This window comes from Oryzias latipes, chromosome 13, assembly GCF_053564925.1.
Source record: "Oryzias latipes strain Hd-rR chromosome 13, Olatipes_Hd-rR_3.1".
Taxonomy (NCBI): Eukaryota; Metazoa; Chordata; class Actinopteri; order Beloniformes; family Adrianichthyidae; genus Oryzias; species Oryzias latipes.
The window spans coordinates 1835317-1854575 of record NC_136249.1 but is presented as its reverse complement, the minus strand read 5'-3'; the positions used below and the strand labels follow the sequence as shown (position 1 = coordinate 1854575).

At 44.0% G+C, this 19259-nt stretch overlaps 1 protein-coding gene across 1 annotated transcript; it reads right to left on the bottom strand.

Annotated features, from left to right (window-relative positions):
* Window positions 1-1372: 1372 nt before the first annotated feature.
* Window positions 1373-18144, bottom strand: LOC101167139 (solute carrier family 25 member 36-A). Its single transcript, XM_004075962.5, has 7 exons — window positions 17694-18144; window positions 15107-15271; window positions 14215-14292; window positions 6891-6991; window positions 5278-5344; window positions 4896-5182; window positions 1373-3462 (listed from the first exon to the last, which is right to left on the bottom strand). Exons 1-7 carry the CDS (start codon window positions 17732-17734, stop codon window positions 3269-3271), a joined length of 933 nt encoding a protein of 310 aa, XP_004076010.1. The 5' UTR covers window positions 17735-18144; the 3' UTR covers window positions 1373-3268.
* Between the last annotated feature and the right edge of the window lie 1115 nt (window positions 18145-19259).

The following is a 19259-nucleotide window of genomic DNA, read 5'->3' as shown; positions in this document are numbered from 1 at the left end:
TTTTTTAAAGGACTGTTAACCTGACTACACAAGCCTTCATACTTCTAACATGATTACATAAAGGTGGATTTTTCAATCATGTGCAGTTTATGGTTGAGCATCTAAATGCACAAAACCCAAGTGGAGATTTGCAAACAAAACGTTTTTGCTTTCTTATCTATTAGGAGAAAATAGTGCATTTGTTTAAATTAAACTCAAAAAGAAAACAAGAAATGAAGTGTTTTCAGAGAAGCTGTTTCTTCATTCAGAGGTACAGCAGGAATAACCAGCAAAGATTAGACGGTTTAATTGTGTTTGGATTCTTCTTTGGTTTAAATTAAAGTTAGAACAGCTTAAAGAAGGTATTTTGATGAAACACAACGCACAGAAAACCTTTATGTTTAATTCTTTCCAGAAAACTACAGGACAAAATACTGATTTACCAACTTTAAAAAGAAGTTCTTCCAACTCCATCAGTCTGTCCTCATGGAAGAAGACTGAAGAAACAAAGAAGCCCACAGGTGTTGCTGCTCCTGAAATATAAACTGCATCCACTGCTACATGGTGGAAAGCTATAGAAAAGATGCTCTCCTTCATAGGGCACACGTCTTTAATACACTGATGAGTCATGGCCCGACCCTTCTGAAACAGCAAAGCAGAAACCTTTGCCCTAAAAGTCATGAGGGCCAGCAAGTCGGCCCTTTTGTGGACAGCTGGGCTGGGATCTCCTGACACCTGTGGGGTCACCGATGAGCCCTGGCGACGTCTACCATCATTCTCTTTGACAAACGCACAGTATTTAAAGCAGATCTTAACAGGAACATCTAGCTGGCAGCTGGATAGCTCAGTTGGTCAAGCGCAGGACTGCTCCATGGGTTCCTTTCCTTACCGGCTGGGTAGCTCGGTTGGTAAGGTGAGCAGCTACCATGCAGGAATCCAGGGTTCGATTCCCGGAGGGGAAGAAACAATGGTACTGGGGGCAATTACCATATCAATGGCGAGCAATTAACATCACTCAGTGAGGGTCTTTAGGCAAGGCCCTTAACGCTACCGCCTCCGAGCGCAGTTCAGTTGCAGCTCACCGCTCCCCCAGGGGATGGGTCAAATGCGGAGAAGAATTTCCCCATTGAGGATAAATAAAGTATACGGGAAAAAAAAAAAAAGAATGGGAATGAGTTTCATCCTGTGTGGGAACAGCCTTTATAGCTACTGCCCATCTATGAGGCTACAAGGGGGCCCCAGTCTGGTCCCCAGTCTGGATGAAGCACAGGGTTGTGTCGGGAAGGGCATCCAGCGTCAAAACCACCTGTGTGAATCAGTGAAAGCCGATTCGCTGTGGCGACATCTGACGGGATGTCCCAAAAGGTGAACGACAAAGACAGGAAAATCCACATATACTTCTTTCATTTTATTGACATTATTCTGTACAAAACCGGGTATGGAAGAATGCATAGAGCGATCCACATCCAGTCGGCTCGTCATTTGGAAAAACACTATGAGCATCTGGAAAAGGCAAGAATTTGGCTAAAATGAGAAGTTTAAAACAACAACACTGTTTGCAGGTATTCAGTGGACTGTGTGTGACACACAGATTCCCAACTTTAACCTCTCGCAGAAATACATGAACACACAACATGGGAGGGGGGGGGGGGTGCAAACGTAAAACGAGACGGACGGAAGACCCGATCTCTGACAAACACGTTAGCATCAGTGAGGCGGCGTTCAGGCAGTCGTAGCTGAAGCACACAGACCCAGACTGTGCTGCTGTAGCAGGGCTCCATCTTTTTGTAATTCATTTATTAATCTGCTTTTTTGGATCAAAGGATCAGGATCAGAACTGCTCACCACCATAACAGTTTATGCAGACAATCAGTGTTGCAGTCTGGGAGGACAACAATGTTTTAAGCAAACACAGTTTCTCCAAATTCAATGACAAAAACCACATCTGGGGCAAAACAGAGAGAAAAACTTTGAAGCCTTGTGGAATTCCCAAAGATGGGTCTCCGGACACAAGGATTGTGTAAAAATGTGTGTGTGTGTGTGTCATGAATGTGCGTTTGTGGAGAACATTTTCCTGACGACTTTCTCTGAACTGACTAAAACTGTACAAGTATTTTCCAGTGTAAACTCAGGAGGACTGTCCTCGCCTGAACAACAAGGCGGGATTCTCCCTGTGAAGGGAAAGCACAGGAGGGAATGAGCGGGGGGGTAATAGGTGCCAAAGAAAAACCTTTTCAGAGACAAAGTAACAACGTCCAGCATTCTGTTCTCCTCTGGAGGAAACGCTGTCAATGTTGGCCTTTCATCAAGACTGGGCTTACCACAAAAAAAGAATCACATTATTTAGGTTATATATTATATGTATACACGTCCAGAAAATTCACCATTTGTTAAAACTTGTTAATGTATTTTTGTATTTGTTTCACTTCCTTGCTCTAGGAAAGGCTACACACTTGAATTATTCCGGGTCCAGCAGCCGGAAGCTGAACTGGAGATCTTTCTTCCCGCTGACGCACAGCGGCTGACATCACTTCCAATTAGCCACGGATTCAGTCACGCAACTACTTCAAAAGCATGTAAATGAAGGACAAAATAATGCATGTAATTCACATGTGTCCAGCTCATGGAGCTCATGAAACTCTTCCATCCACGTGAAAAAGTGTGCAACTTGTTGATTGTGTAGTTTTGACCCCACAGAGCCCAGGAAGTGCTGAGCATCATGGTCTATATGCGACATTTTCACACCAAGGCACATGGTCAGATTCTTACATCCCGCCTCTCCTAGTATTTCCATCCTGCTTGTTAAAAGCCTAAAGCTCCCACTGCTCCGTGTTTTCAAGAGACGATCTCCCTCTTGGCATTGGTGTGGGAGCTGAGGGATGCACAGGCGAATAAGTGCTCCAATTAGTTCTAACCCATCAAAAGATAGTTGGAAAGTATCAAATAAAGTGTGTGATAAAATTTGGAAAACTTCTTTTATTATATTTATCTGATTCCTTTAGCTTTCCATCTAAAGTGGCTCTGATTATCTGGAAAAAACATCTCCTGTTTGAAGTTAAAGGGCAACTTTTACTGTTGGCTGTGATCTTTGTGCCATAGTCTTTGGTAATTAAAGAAAAACCCTTCTGGAAATTCAAACCACCACCTGTGTTACTGAGGGGTCGTCTCTGTCCTTTTGTAGCCAAGCAGGTTGTTAGCAGTGCAAGCTGGTGTGCCGATGCCGTTCCTCTCCTTTCTCCAGCCTGGGGTGGACGTGGTTTCATCCATTAAGGACCGGGGGGGGGGGGACTTATCCATTCAGGAGGTAGACCACCAGCTCATAGGTACACATCATGATGGCGGTGTTGGGAATCTGGCGTACCAGGTGGGTGGTGAGGCCACGGTACAGAGCGCGGAAGCCCTCCTCTTTGGGCACTGTTTTTAGAGTCTGGAAGAAGGAGCGGTACTTTGTGCCCTCCTCTCGTAGCCGGGTACGGATCACCTCTGCAAAGCCAGGAAGAAAGGAGGCTTTAGTTGACACTTATGTATTCATTTCCAATGGTGAGACGTAAAGCCTCAGTCAGCTGCATCCTAAGGGGAGCACAGGTGTGCCTTGCAGTTCCCCTGTAGCTGGTCACCTTAAAGCTCCTATATCATCCAAAGTCAACTTTTTGATCTTTTAAGTGTTTTCTAAAGTTCACTCCTCATGAAAAACATCCCCAAAGCAGTTTTTTGATCTGTTCACGCACTTCTGACCATTCCTCTATGAACCTGCTCTCTGAGCACCAGCCCCTCCTAATCCACAAAACCCAGCGGATTCTCGGATTGTGATGTCACAAAGGGAGGAACCGCCCCTTCCAGGAAGAGTCTGTGCTATCAGCCCCGCCCCCAGGCTAAAAACACGCCCACTTTCTCCACAGAGCTAGTGGTGATCGGCTAAACACTTTCATTTTTTATGAACAACACGCACATCCATCTTTGGAAAAGTTCGGATGTCGTTTGTTTTCGTGGGAGAAACGCAAACACGCTGCCGTGGCCGACTCCAGGTTGGCGTCATGAAATGAAGAGAAAGACGGAACCTCAGAGATCTATTCGTCTTACTTTAAGGTAGAAAGGTGAACTGTAAAAATAACTCATGTTCTTTAGTGAGCTAAAGGTAATAGATTACATGGATATAGTTTACTTAAAGGCTTAAGAAAAGGACGATGTAGACCCTTTAAGGGACGTCATAAACATGGAACGCACATTGCTGTGCACGTGGTCAGTGTAATGTGAAGTGCATCATACGGCTAATAGAAGTTGTATCGTACAGATGATGCTACCATTCGATGCCCTTCAGCTACGTTCACACCAGACTCAGAAACACTTTCAATGAAAAGTGCATGTAACTGCGTGTATATGCACATTTTGGGCTTCCACATTCAAAACTCTCATGTTCTCACTTCTGTATGCAGGTTTTTAGGTCAGTTTTCCGGCTCTACATACAAACACGTGGCTTTGAACGTGCATTGAGAGTTAAACCAGTGTAACGTGGATCAATCAGGGCCTCACAGTTGTTCATGACGTGTAGGTAGTGTCCAGTGCCAATCGTTTAAATTGAAAGAGAAATGAATAATTGTGCTTTTTGTCCGGCTGGAATTCTATAACTCCAAGTCTTTCATGTATCTGAACAGAGCTGTGAAAGAAAAAGCCTGGAGAGAGATTCACCAGATTTGCACCCCTTCTGACATTTGACACCAAGCCTCCTCCACCTGTAGGTGGCAGACATGCGCTAGTGTCGGGCAGCAACAGTCCAGTGTGAACACTGTAGAAGCGCGTTCAAGGATGCCCATTTAGAACGTTCTTTATCATTGTGGTTTTGTGCATTTGCCCACTTTACCCCTGCAGACAGCCCATTTCCCCCCGTAAGGGCATTTAAGTCAACGGTGGGCTCTCACCATGAGGATAAGCAATAGACGTGGCACAAGTCTTGGACGTGGCAGCAGCAAGCATCATGCCAATGAAGTCTGAGGCGTCTTTAGAGGAGTCCTCCTCCTCCTCCATGTTGGGCGCTTTGGCCTCCAGGAGGCGCCGTTTAATGTTTTCATAGATCACAAAGTGGATAACAGTTTCTGAAATGCCAGCATAGGATGCAGACATTCCCCTGTAGAAGCCTCGGAAGCCATCAGCCTTATAGACGCGGCGCACACACTCAAACGCACTCATTCTACGCTCCCCACGATTCCTGAAAGACAAAGCAAAACACACTGTGCACTCGCTCTGAAGTTATTTATTTCATCCAAGACGTTACAGGAAATGATGGGGTAGTGTCGTGGTTACCGCGCATCCAACTGCAGCCGCGTCTTAATCAGCCAAATGGGATTTGTTGCTGTGATTGCTGTAAAACCTGAGGAGGAGAAAACCAACAGGATTATGGAAACGGGAGAGTCGCTAATGTACAAGCAGCCAATGGGAATGATGAACTGTCTGCTAACGACTAGCCAGAATGAAAATGTTTTGAATGCACCTGTGTTGACAAACAGGACAGCTCACAACAATGGTAAGAAGCCTTTTCTAGATCAAACTAAACTTAAAGCCATCAAACAGCTTAGACGGTACAAGATGGCCTTTTTTGGTAATGTGGAAGAAGAAAGGAAGACAAAAAGATGCACAGATCTGTGGTGAGTACTCACGCAGACCCAAGTAACTCCTCACATGCAGCTAGAGACCCCTGGTGGTGCAAAGGGTCTAATGCCGTTGCGAGAAGAGAGCTATAGTAGAGTAAAAGCCTAAAACAGACACAGGCTTGTGTGTAGCAGAATGTCAGGCATGCAACCATTTGAACTATTCTCAGCAGTAACCCAGAGGATTTACACCCTGAGGCAAACCTTCAGCATGACAGCAATAAATATAGCATATAGAATATTTATTATGTCGGTTTAGCACATAAAAACCAAGAGAAGTAACAAACACTGGAGTTTTTAAGAAGAAAACTTTCAAGTGACAAAGAATTTACTTATAAGCGGCACTTCCAAAATAAAATAAGGTTTTCTTTTTCTCTTTTCTTAATGGCCAAATCTGGAATATAAAGTAACTTATTAATAACAACTACTTGTTTTTGCTTTGTGCCTGTGAATAAATGGTGTTTTTTTCCTGTAAAGCTGGATGTGTGTTTCATTTGCAGATTACATTCAGTGCTCAGAAACACCTTTTCCAGGGAGCAAAGCTGAATTAGTTAAAGAGATGAAAAGATTCAAACTCAAACACTGAACATCCCAGACTGCAATAAAGTACAGATATGTCCAGCTAAAAGGGACTAGATGGATTTATGGGTAAATAAAAGGATCTAGTTAGTTAGTATAGTTTTATTCCAGCCTATAGAACGCTGGCTTTTCTCTAGAGACTTTCTATAAAAGTGTTTAGCACATATTTTAAGTTGTTTACACCACAATGTTCACTTTGACAGATGCTTTTCGGAGAAATTACAAGTTTGATAAAAATATGACCCCCTCTTTTCAAATTGTATAAATTTGTACCCCTGTAGAGGTTTCTTCAAACATTTTCATGGACATATTTAGACTCTCTGGAGAATCTACAGCTGTCACTTCAGCTCTGACAGCTCATACACTACAGGAAATGTAGATTGTTTCATAAATAAATCTTCACGCCACAGAATATTTGGATAAATACGACGAGTTGTTGTCTTTATGAACAGTTGGAGGTCAACTTTTGATGCTGCAGTCCTAACAGAATCCCAGAACAAAGCAGTTCTTCAGCCTTTAAAGAGGGATCAATGAGAGCAACAGCAGAACATCCACATTTGTAAAGCTGCTTAACTCCACAGCATGCAGCAGCTCACCAGCTCCGAACCAGTCGAGGTCCATATGCTCAGACAAGACGCTCACTGGGTTGAAGACCTCGACAAGCACTGATACAGGTCAGAACCGAGTTACCTGCCATTCCAGCTGACACCATGTGGACTTGCGTGGAGTCTGGTTCCAAAATGCCATTTAGTTTCTCTTTGGCCGTGGAGTACGCCGCAAAGTAAATCGCTCTGTTGGAAACAAAGGACCAACAGAGTCAGCAAACAATTCAGCAAGACACCAGATGGTCGTATTCTTGAATTTCTGTGGACAACTAGTCCCAGATCCTTCAGTCTGTTCTAGTGTGGCTCATCAGTTAAACAAGAACCTACAGACCCGCTCTGGTCATCCTTTGATCCATTTTCAAAGTGTTCCCAGTGTGTTTTTTTTAATTATGATGATGATGATCCTGTTTTTGGACAAAATGAAAAAACCTGTGGTGTTTTCTAGGACACAGTTTCTGCAGAGCGGAAGGAGCTCATTAGAAATTCATCTCCGAGCTGTGGGCGGGACCGTTGCCAAAGAGCCCCCCGCTGAGAGCTGTCTATTTACACTTTCTCCCACTATCGTACAGCCCCTAAAACCCCCAACCTAACATCAGTGGGGCAACAAATATTGTGATCAATAGGAGCAGGGAGACTGTGGCTCATTCTGCGTATTCACAAATAAACTCTTTTCAAACTGCATTTTTTCATCTGCTCCTGATTCTCAAGGATTTCAATAACAAAATACTTAGAAATTCAAGTTTAAGCTCGATTTTGTTTAAATATTTCCTCCCTCACCAGAAAAATGCCACAAGTACATGTTAAAAACATATTTTCATTGGAGCAGGTGTTTTAAGAATACAAAAAAACAGTCCATCATTGTCACATCCTATTTATTAGGCTAATATTGTCAGCTTTAGAAACATCTCCAACCATCCACACACACCTTTGATGGGAAACGTCATCTGTGACGAACCCAAACCCACTTGGCACTCATCCATGTTAGATAGTAATCAAACACCTTGCATGCTTGCTGGCTGCAGCCCCAGCAGCTGCCCCACATCCTCAGCTGGCAGTAATTTCTACTCAGAGACCAACGGTAATGTTCTTCCAGGCATGCTGCGGCTGTGGTTGCAATGCAAAACTGCTGAGAAAGCCATGCGAGTGGATGGCACCTTAATGACCGTTAAACCTTAATGCTTCGGCGTTACCAAGGAACTCTAGGGAGCCCTGCTGTCACAGCATTACAGCACTGTTTGTTTTACACATGAAAACTTTCTGTCTGACAGCTCTTTCCCTTCATTGACAAATGAATCAGGAGAAAATAATCATGACCTGTCCTGGTAAACAATCATGCTTAGAATCAGAAATAAACACCACAGAATCAATACAGAACAAGACACTGGGATCTTATCCAAGTTTCTACTGAGTTAGGGGGGTCACTTAAAGTGTGAATATGGGGAAAGGTAAAAAGATGGTGAAAAAAATGAGGCCAAAGTACTTTTTTCTGTCCCTTAAAAGAGTTGGGCAAGACACTTCAGCCTCCCTGCCACCAGTGTGGCTCCAATGGTGTGTGAATGTCTCAGTGATGGTCAGAGGGTCGTATGGGGCGAAAGGCAGCCACGCTTCTGTCAGTCTGTCCCAGGGCAGCTGTGGCTACATCAGTAGTTACCATCACCAAGAACGAATGATGAGTGAATGAATAAAGCGCTTCGAGCGTCTGGAAAAGCGCAGATAAATCTAATCCAGTATTATTAAGGTTTCTGCTATCCTGGACTACCCGGCATGAACTGCAGCGCTTCTTTGGGATGGCAGCTTAGTACAGCCGTTTCTGTTGCAGCTTTACTGTACTGTGCTCTTTTCCACGCTTACATCTTTATGTAGCGCAGCGGTTCTTTTTATCTGGTCGGAAAATGCAGTGCGCCTGTGTTGGCCGATCCTTACTTTTCCATGCTATTCAAATTGGCGGTAGATGCGCGTGCATCTGAGGCAGGGGTAGTACCCCCTCACAGGGTAGTACCCCCTCACAGGGTAGTACCCCCTCACAGGGTAGTACCCCCTCACAGGGTAGTGAGGGCATCTCTTGGTGCTGGGCGATGAAACGATAATGATATGTATTTCATTAGAATTTTTCTTGATACAAAAATGAGTCTATCACGAATAACGTCACTTTTAAGGGTCTGAAATTAACACTTGCCAGTTTTGAGCATTTTCTTCTGTTTGGCGAGTAAAAGTTCGAGTTTTAGTTGCCACATGGCGAGTAAACGTCTGCGTAAACTTAGTCATGTTTATTAGCTCTCCTTTGGGTGAATGTCTTGTCTTCTCCTCGTCTACAGTCTCCATGCGACATAAACAAGTGCATGCGAGACGCTCCACCCCCGCGGTCACTTCACCTTTGTGGTTATTTTAAGCTGATAGACGTGGAACATGCGGTGAGTTCAGCATCCAGTCAGAAGTGGAGGATAAAGCTGCTTCACATACAGCAGCAACAGACAAATACCATAAATTCTGGGTTATAGAGCGCACCCGATTACAAACCGCACCCACTCATTTTCACGTGTTGAGCTACCTTCATACATACATAGGCCGCATCAGCGTACAAGCCGCATGCAATCAGCAACGCGGCCAACCTGTCAAAGCATGTCCTGACTCCCAGACTGAATGCCGCTTTAAACCTCACTGTGGGAAGAGTCGGCATAGCGTCACCTTATGTTATTCGTCACCTCAGTTATGATGAGGAAATTTACATCCGCGATTCTCCATTTCCCATGAGTCTTAGGGGCTTAAGGCGGGGCTATTCCCTGGGTCACCACAATGTTGCCAGTGTTTAAAGAATGAGCAAGGAGCAGCGGTGGTGGCAAACAGGAGAGCAGCTCTCCTTCCACTTGTGTCGCGGCAGCATTATGGTAGAAACAGGGCTGGTTAAAACTGACTGAAAAGTGCGCGCCTCAGCGCGATATGCGCGCCTTGATACGCACGCGGCTGCTGGTGGACGGAACGAATCATGTCTGTGCAGAGCAATCGGACTTAATACTGTACGTTTTGTGGATGAGGGGTGAGAGAGGATGCGTTGTTACATGTGGGAGCCTTCAGACTGCCATCTGTCCCGCAGCTCTATGTGAACGAGTAGCAGGAGAACATCATCTCGTATATTACGGAGCTGCTAATAGATGGACTAGTGTCACTATGACTCTGAGGTAAATTCACTCCATGCGCTGTTCTCTCCGTCACGCAGCTGACCGGCTTTTCCAAACCCGTTGGTGACGGTGGATTTTTTCACGCTGCTTTTAACTTGAAAGCTGCGTCATATTGTAGTGACGGTCATGTGCACGTTGGGTCTAATGGCACCAAAGGATTCTGGGATGCGGCTGGGCATGCGTGTTTCTTTTTGTTGAACCATGACTGAAGTGTCTAAGACCTGAAGTCAGGTCCATGCTGTTTGGCTGCTTAGAGTTGTGTAGATAAATAATTGGCTTGCTGTTTGGAGTTGGATTACGCATTCAACCCCAGCTCCGAGTTAAAAAGTACGTTCAAGGCGGCCGCCAAATAAATCCACAAATTAGCCGCGTCACTGAATAAGCCGCAGGGCTGTAAGCGCAGGAAAAAAGTAGCGGCTTATAGTCCGGAATTTACGGTACATAAAAAGTGTTGATTAGAGAACGACGCTGTTGTTAGCCCCTAATGCTAATTATGCTAATTATGCTGTGCTAACAAGCTGTCCGTCTGTCGCCGAAATGTAAGAAAACGGACCGCTTTAGAGCCGGAGAGTATTTTCATTTACCGGCCTTTAAGACGCGGAGGATAAATACAATAAAATTAATTCGTAGGACATAGGACACAAATAAAAACTGTATTTTCTAAATATAATAACAGAACTAAATCCTCTGTGTTTTAGCAGCGTCTTTGCAGCATTACAGAGCCGGTTTTACACCAAAAACTGTCACCTGTCAGATGTTGTCGTAAATGTACAACCACAACCAGCAGCTCATGGGATGGGTATTGCTGGCTCAGGAATACAACTTGGCCCGCAGTAAGTCAGACTTGTTCCCGGTGCATGTTGGACTCCAGCAGGGCTGCCCTTTATCACTGGTTCTGCTCTTAGTTTTCTAGGCACAGCCAGGCAGGGTCCGGAGGGGGGTCTGGTTTGGGGACCACAAGATTTCCTCTCTGCTCTTTGCAGATGATGTTGTCCTGTTGGCTTCATCAGGCCAGGACCTCCCGCGTTCATTGGGGCGGTTTGCGGCCAAGTGTGAAGCGGCTGGGATGAGGGTCAGCACCGCTAAATCTGAGGCCATGGTCCTTGACCGGAGAAAGGTAGTTTGCCATCTCTCGGTGGGTGGAGTGGCCCTGCCCCAGGTGGAGGAGTAAAAATTTCTTGGGGTCTTGTTAGCGAGTGAGGGAAGGTCAGAGCTTGAGACTGCCAGGTGGATTGGAGCGGTGTCTCTCGTCAAGCCGTCGCTGTATCGGTGTGTTGTGGTGAAGAGAGAGCAGAACCAAAAAGCAAAGCTCTCAATTTACCAGTTGATCTTCGTTCCAATCCTCACCTATGGTCATGAGCTCTGGGTCATGACCCAAAGAACCAGGTCCAGAATACCAGCGGCTGCAATGAGCTTCTTCCATAGGATTGGCTGGGCGCTCCCTTAGAGACGGGGTGAGAACCTTGGTCACCTGTGGAGAGCTCGGACTAGAACCGCTTCTCCTCCACATCCAGAGGAGCCAGTTGAGGTGGCTCGGGTAGCTGGGGACGTGTTCCGGGCATGTCCCACTGGGCGGAGGCCCCGGGGAAGACCCAGGACACGATGGAGGGACTATGTCTGTCAGCTGGCCTGGGAACGCCTTGTGGTCCCCCCAGAGGAGCTGGAGGAAGTGGCCGGGACGAGGGAAGTCTGGGGATCTTTGCTTTCTCTTTTTAAGTGGGAGAACCTGAACAATTGGTGGCTGACTGAATACTTTTTTGCCCCACTGTGGCACTTTTATTTTGAAGGTAATTGTAACGTAGTTAATTCGGTTTCTGAGAAAGTTCTCTTTTGTTTAACAGTAGCTCCATTACAACTGCTTTCAAAATAAAAGTGTTCTAGCTTATCTTCAGAATAAAGGCATTACCATTCAACACTTCTAATTCTCAGAAAACCTTTAAAACTCTTTGTTCTGATTTTCTTCTTATCTGTGCGTGCTCAGCAGGTTCCCTAAGACTGTAATGTTGAAGCTTTTATACTTCTGATTCTTTTGTCCCAATAACGTCAGTTGGACCTTTAGTCAACTTTCAATCCTGCTTTTTTATGAAGGATAAGATAAGGAACTACGCCTGACGTAAATTTGAACTCTGAAGCAAGTTTGTAGGAATAAATATGATAACAAAAGAAAAATGATGATGGTCTTTGATCCTGAATGGAAAGTCAGACAAAAGCCTAAATACTCTCCTATTGACGGCAGATTTCACCTCATTTTAGGAAACATCTTGACGTGACAAGTTTGGACAAACAGACGACTTTGTTGATACCGTGTGGCAGAGACACAATATGGAGGGATCCGGTTCCGGGTTACACGGCAGGACGCGTGGCGTGCCTCTCTGCGAATACAACTATCTTCAAATTACTTAAAAGGTTGATTTTCAAAAAAGAGAGCTGACCATGCCCCCGAAGAAACCCCAAGAATATGATGACCTCAAGAAGACTCTTGACATTGTTCAAGAAACGCTGAAAAGTTTTATGGAACAAGTGTCGGCTAAGCTAACGCCACTCTGTGTTATGATGGAAGAGTTCCGAAGATTTCGGGGTCAAAACGAGCAGCGAGAAAACCGGGTCGAGATTCTGGAGAAAAGACTGGACGATGTGGATCAGCAAGTAAGGATGAATAATGTCATTCTCACTGGAGTACCAATCAAGCCTCGAGCTAGCACTGCTAATGCTAGCGCTAGCGTAGCTAGCAGTGCCAATACGGAGATCGGTGTGTCTTTGGAACAGCAAATACATTCATTTCTCACATCTAAAGGGATTTCCCTGGATCTCAATACCATCGAAACCTGCCACCTGCTCCCCAGGAGAAAGGAGACGGATAAACCAGCGATCCTCATCAGGTTTGTGAATCACAAACACAAGCTAGCTTTGATGAACCAAAGGAAACAACTGAAAGGTTCGGCTGCTTATCTGAACGACCATCTGACCAGAAGGAATGCTGAAATCTCAAAACATGCACGGCTTCTCAGGAAGCGTAAGCAGATTGAGAACACTTGGGTTAAAGGCTGCAGGATTTACGTCAAACCGCTCGGTCCAGAGGACCGGTCCAAGGTTCTGGTTGTGAGCACCATGAAAGACTTTGAAAAGTGTTTGATCACGGTCGTCTGAAACAACATGGAGTAATAAATCAAAGAGCCAAATAATTTAAAGAAATATGACACGTGGATTCATCACTTTACGTAACCTGAATAACAGCAGAGTTCTGACCTGCAGACAACTTGACCTCAACTTTCACCGTCGCTGAGTGATATCAGCTGAAGAAGGATATGGACCTGAATCTAATGTCTGCAGTCATAACATCGAAGAGAACTATAAACTCTGTTTTGAACCCAGGAGAACGGCTGTTATCAGTAAAAGAAGAAATACCAACCTTGGACAATCGACAGCTATGGACCCTTTTCTTTTTCCCCTACAGCATTACTTTATTATAAAAAAAAATAAAAATAAAAATAAAATAAAAAATAAAAATATTAAAAAAAGTAAAACAAATGATTAATCACTTATTGAAAATTGTTAAATTGATTGACTTTTAATGATATTACTTCACTTTCTCCAAAACTTGATAAATTGATTCAAAAATCTTTCCTAATGTAGCATAATTTTGCACATGTTTTTATCTTTTGATACTTGATGAAATTTTTGCTATGAAAATTCCTGAAACAGTGTTGTCTGCTTTACTGATATAGTATTACGTTTTATTCATATGAATGGCTTTTATAAGTAACATAATCTGCATATATTCCAGATGACTGATCTGCATTTGCCATGTTGATTTCTAAAATAGTTATCTTCTGACGTAATACTTAAGTAATTCATCTTTGTCATGTGCTTTATCGATATCTTATGATTTTTAATTCTGTCTGATAAAACCTAGGAACCGGATATTGATAAATCATGTAATAAAATGGTTATAGTATAACGGGGTGGGATTATATAAATTCGCTTCCTCCCACTCCCTTTCAAGCAATATTTATTAATATGTCTAATTATCCTAAGTTTGATTAGTTACTGTATGAATGTATAACTGATGTTTATATTGCTGTTGTGTATTATTTCTACTTAATTGCTTGAAATAAACCATTTCAAATCAAATAAAAAAAAAATCCACTAACAGAGGATCACAAAGAAAGCACCAACTGGTTTTTTGAAAACAACAGTCATTATTGACCCTTGACTCTTACAGTGAAAGCTTACCTGGAAGGTGCCACGCCCACCAAGTTTGGACCCAAGCCCCTGAATAAAGAGCGCGCTCCCTCCTTCTCCAGTATCAACCTGAAAGACGAGCACAAAGAACATGCATCCTTTTCTCTGTAATTAAATCCTGAATTCCTGTTTTTAGGTGCGTCAGTCACTCCAAGCACGTCAGGCTGTGTGGATATTTGGGGGTTTTAAAATCACTCCCATCAGATAGTGTCTTAGATGTTTTCATTCAATCTAAAACTACATGAAAAAGTGAATTTTAAATTTATTTATTTTTAATTGTAAAACAGCTGGATTTTTTATTTCACCACTGGAAATGACTTAATTCAAAAATAATAAAAACTCCTAAAAGATAAACAATAAAGGTTGCAGACACATCTGCAGCTGTGTTTCCATTGACGATGAAATTGCGCAAATTGGATTTATGATAATAAATTTGACTAATGGAAACACGACAATTTCGCAAAGACTTGCATTTATCAGAAAAAAAGCTTTTGCGCTTGGAGGTGGTTTTTGAGGCGTATTGAAATGTAAGGGAAACACTTTTTTTAAAATTAAAGGAGTCATGTGACCAACGACCAGATGGCGATGTGCTTCGTGATAGAAACCGGCGGCCTTGGTTCGCAGAGCTCATCCAAAGTTGAGCGTGTCATGTGGAATTGTTGGATCCACAGCTCCTCTGGAAAAATCACTATTTCCCAAAAGTAGCTTCATCCGTAGCCCCTCCCACATGTAAAGAGCTCGCCGCTCTATGGCCTGAATTAGACGCAGATGTCTCCTTTGATGGATGATGATGAGCGCTAGTGCTGTGGCAGAAGTTTGAATGTTTCTGCTGTCACGGTAGAGTTTACATCCATGTTTCTGAATGACGTAAGGGAGCACCTACTTGAGACAGTGCAGCGGTCCTGGAGGAGACACTCGCGTCACGCTGGCCCCGTTGACAGTGCTGAGCTGGACCTCAGACACGTACAGCGTGATGGAGGACGACTGCAAGCGAGTCTTCACCACTTCCAGTGGACACGTCAATATGGCGCCAACCGTGCCCCCACATCTGGAACAAAGACGTGCAGAAAGGGTGAGGGGGCTCGTCGTGTCACGTCTGAGCCTCAGCTGACAAAACAGCTGCATTTCGGACTTTTGTTGGGGGAAAAATGTGCACGCAAGCATGAGATAAGTGAATTAGGTGGTGTTGGTAATGGAATCTCCTGGCATGTAGACAAGAATACGGCACAGTGTGGGAACAGAGAGCCAGTCAGGAATGCCTGTGACAATGGCTGTGCAGCAGGTCAAACAACAGAGCCCAGTGGGCTTCAGTCTGAGCCGCAGAGGGAATTATTCATGTCTCTGACCATAATTAAAGCCGAGACGGTCTCAGAGACAAAGTCAGCCTTAAAGACCCCAAACTCGATCTTCCATTGGCCGCTTAAAAATGCTTCTCCAACTCTGCAAACTCCTTTTTAAATCTAAATAAACACAACGGCCGTGCTTATTTACAGCTACCAATTGGAAAACAAACTCATGGTTTGATAAATATATATATATTTCTGGTAAATATTGATTTTTCAAAAGATTTCTGACCCATTAAGTGGAGAATATTGTGACATAAAGAGAAAAACAGAGCTAAACGTACAAGATTTTTTGTATGAGGTTGATGAGGGGGGATTGGAAAAAATAGTTCCCCCAGGCTACATAGGAAGACTGAGGCACAAAGACAGCAGGGGGGCATCAGAGGCAAACGGGACGGACGTTAACTCTGGTCAGGGGGTCATTTTTAATTCCACTAGAGGGCAACAAAAAAGCTGAAAGAGCTGTCAAAACGTCTCCAACCACAGATAAAAACATGAACAAAGGACACAACTGGCAAAATGAGGTGAACTTCTTTTCTACAAAGTGGTTTCACTAGACCTGCGATGGACTGACTGGCGACCCATCCAGGGTCCCAACGGCAGCTGGGATAGGCTCCAGCAACTCAGTGACCTTGAACGGGATCAAGTGGGTTTGGAAAATGGATGGGCGGTAGATCTGCTCTTAGTAACACAAATTCATCTGTTAACTGGACCTGCTAACTTGTAAGATGCTTCCCTAAAGAGTCTGAGTCTGTGACACCTTCTGCTTCCACATTCATGCACTTCATTCAGAAATGCTGAACTGGGTGGATTTATTTTCACACGTTTTAATCAAAACAAACTTTTTTTGAATGGATGCCTTTTCACCGCTTAAGAGGATCCAACAAAAGTAAAGAAAATCCAAACATTTTTAGCAAATAACATGAAATTCTTCACTTAATCTGACAGACTGCCTAACTCCCATCAATCGGTTTATATGGCATTTGCTTTATAGTGTCTTCTGCATGTTATGCTAGTATATCTTAAATTAAATCTGCACTACTGCCTCCCACAAACCTTGTAGAGTTATAAATGAAGAAAGCATATAATGTTGTGAAAGCAAGAGTTGAAAAAAGTTAATTTAATTCTCTTTAAAAATATGCAAGGCTATTGGATCGTGGATTGATGATCCTTTAAAGAAGTAACTCGCAAAAAAAGGCTTTTCTTTTACTTTTCAACACAAGAACTGCGATTGTAAATGAGAAAAGTCATTGTTGGATTAATACAAATGTCACCTTTGATCAGTTCAAATCCATATTTAGGTGGATTATTTTCAGATACAAATAAAACAAGTGAAGAAAATGAATGAAAAAGATGAATCAAAATTGAATGAATTGAGGACGTTGACAGAGATGCCGTTTGGTCTCATTGGATCTGCTCCTTTAAATTAAAGCTCACTAAATGCTAAATAAAAGATAATCACACTTGAGCGTATAAACTCAGAGCTTCCTCCTTCCACGGGATGAGAGTATTTCAGTGTTTCTCTAAAGGTTCAGCCTCTTTTTTTAAACAGAACCATGCAGCTATGATGAGACACACAATCTATGATGATGATGATGACGATGATGATGATGGTGGTGTTGAGGTTTCATCCTGTCACAGCTGCAGACCCTGACTTTTCACTATTCTGTGTTTATCTTGGTGATCCAGAGACTGTGAAGAACCACGCGTGGAGGACACAGTTCCAACATTGCGTCACAGCTTTCCACACGTTTGTTGGTGTCGTAAGAGTCATTTTCACGAGTGACCTTCCACCAGTGAACATGTTAGTGCCACCAAACATTACGGCAGACATTTATTGGGGGCTGAACGTTACAGGAGTGCAGCTTCCAGATTGAAGACGACCTCAAACCCGCCGTTTCATTCATAAGTGTCATTGAAATGTCAGCCACGGCACACGCACGGAGGGGGAAGCTCAGGCACGCGGATGCCTGACGCGATTAAAAGACCCTAAACGTAACCCTAACATCATGGGACACCACCTTTATCTATACTTCATTTATGCTAAAACCGCAGCAAAAACACCCTTGTTAGCTAGCCGCGCCTAGCTTAGCCGCGGCGGTACAGCATCACTCAGAAGATACTCACCCTCCAGCAAACAGATGAACTAAAGTGTCTCTTTGGCTCATTGTGGATCATATTCGAGAACCGTCGGCAGAGCACCGCGCGGGGGTCCTGGGTCACGTCAAGCGGGACTCGCGTCCCCGAGACGGCAGAGAGAGGAAGAAGCAGTGCTGAGGTGTTGTGGTAGAGGTCAGCTGCGCGTAACGAGGGCTTGTTACAGCTAACTTAGCTAACTCGCGTTAGCCGCCAGAGCTAACGACCTCTCCGGCGCTAGATTATCATGCAGACGCCGAAGCCCCTCCACGCGCCCCGTCTCCCCCTGGAGTCAATATAATGCTTCCACGAGGTGTGCGTGTCTGTGACGCTGTCGTCCGTCTGCTAGCAAAGGCAGCGACTGCCTGTCACGTTGGTGTGTGCTGCCTGACTGTGCTCAGTGGTCAGGTTGCAGTTGTTTATTGTTGAATGGGAAGCCGCAAAAACAGAGGCGCTGATTGGCTGGAGGTTGGAGTGAGCCCGCCCCCTCATGACGCCGTCACGTGACAGCGCTTTTATTCTGAAGGGCAGAGATCAGCGTTGATGCGACGCGGTAGACAGACGTGTTTTAGAGCTTCATTACATGATATAGTTACAGCGTCTAGACAAACCTGGACTTTATTATTTTGATATTTTTTATTTGTTCTGTCCAAGAGCTGAGCAGACAAATCAGAGCTGAAGGCCTCTTGTGTTGGACAGATTTTACTGTTACAATTGGGTTCTGGATCTTCTGACATACTAGATGTGTATTTGTACAAACCCCTTTAGTAATTTAGGCTAAACTTTATCTAAATTAATTATATTTATATCCTTTTTGTTGTTGTTGGACCAGATGGAAAAGAAGAAGAAGAAAAAAGAAGGGAGGGATATTGGAGACAGGGGTACTCCTGGGAGTTCCCGGGAATACCCCCCTCCCCAACCCCAGACCGCCAGAAATCCACTCCATGTGGGTCAAGAATTTTCTTCTGATAAGACACAGTTTAGTGCTAATTCTTTTCAGTGTCCTTATACTTACACCAGATTACCAAACGTATTGGCTCTCCCCTCCAAATGATCAGAATCAGGTGTGCTAATGGCCACAGATGTATCAATTAAAGCCCTCAGGCATGCAGACTGTTTTTACAAACATTTGTGAAAGAATGGGCTGCTCTCAGTGAGTTCCAGCGTGGAACTGTCAGAGGACGCCACCTGTGCAGCAGATCTAGTGGTGAAATGTCCTCTCTCCTAAATCTTCCACAGTCAGCTGTCAGCTCTATCAGAACTAAATGGAAGAGTTTGGGAACAACAGCAACTCAGACACCAAGAGTTAGACCACGTAACCTGATGGAGATCTGGCATCTGGCAATCTGATGGACGAGTCTGGGTTTGGAGGTTGCCAGGACAATGGTACATTTTGGACGGCATTGTGCCGACTGTGAGATTTGGTGGAGGAGGAATTATGGTGTGGGCTTGTTTTTCAGGACTTGGCCCCTTAGTTCCAGTGAAAGGAACTCTGAATGGTTCAGGATACCAAAACATTTTGGACTATTCTATGCTCCCAACCTTGTAGGAACAGTT

What these genes read in the sequence shown, in the direction of transcription:
- LOC101167139 (XM_004075962.5), bottom strand. Translation starts at nt 17,734, where the DNA reads ATGAGCCAAAGAGACACTTTAGTTCATCTGTTTGCTGGAGG. An exon ending in GTTCATCTGTTTGCTGGAGG is followed by an intron (nt 15,272 to 17,693) that starts GTGAGTATCTTC and finishes TCTTTGTTCCAG; the next exon opens with ATGTGGGGGCACGGTTGGCG. An exon ending in GTGGGCGTGGCACCTTCCAG is followed by an intron (nt 6,992 to 14,214) that starts GTAAGCTTTCAC and finishes TGTTTCCAACAG; the next exon opens with AGCGATTTACTTTGCGGCGT.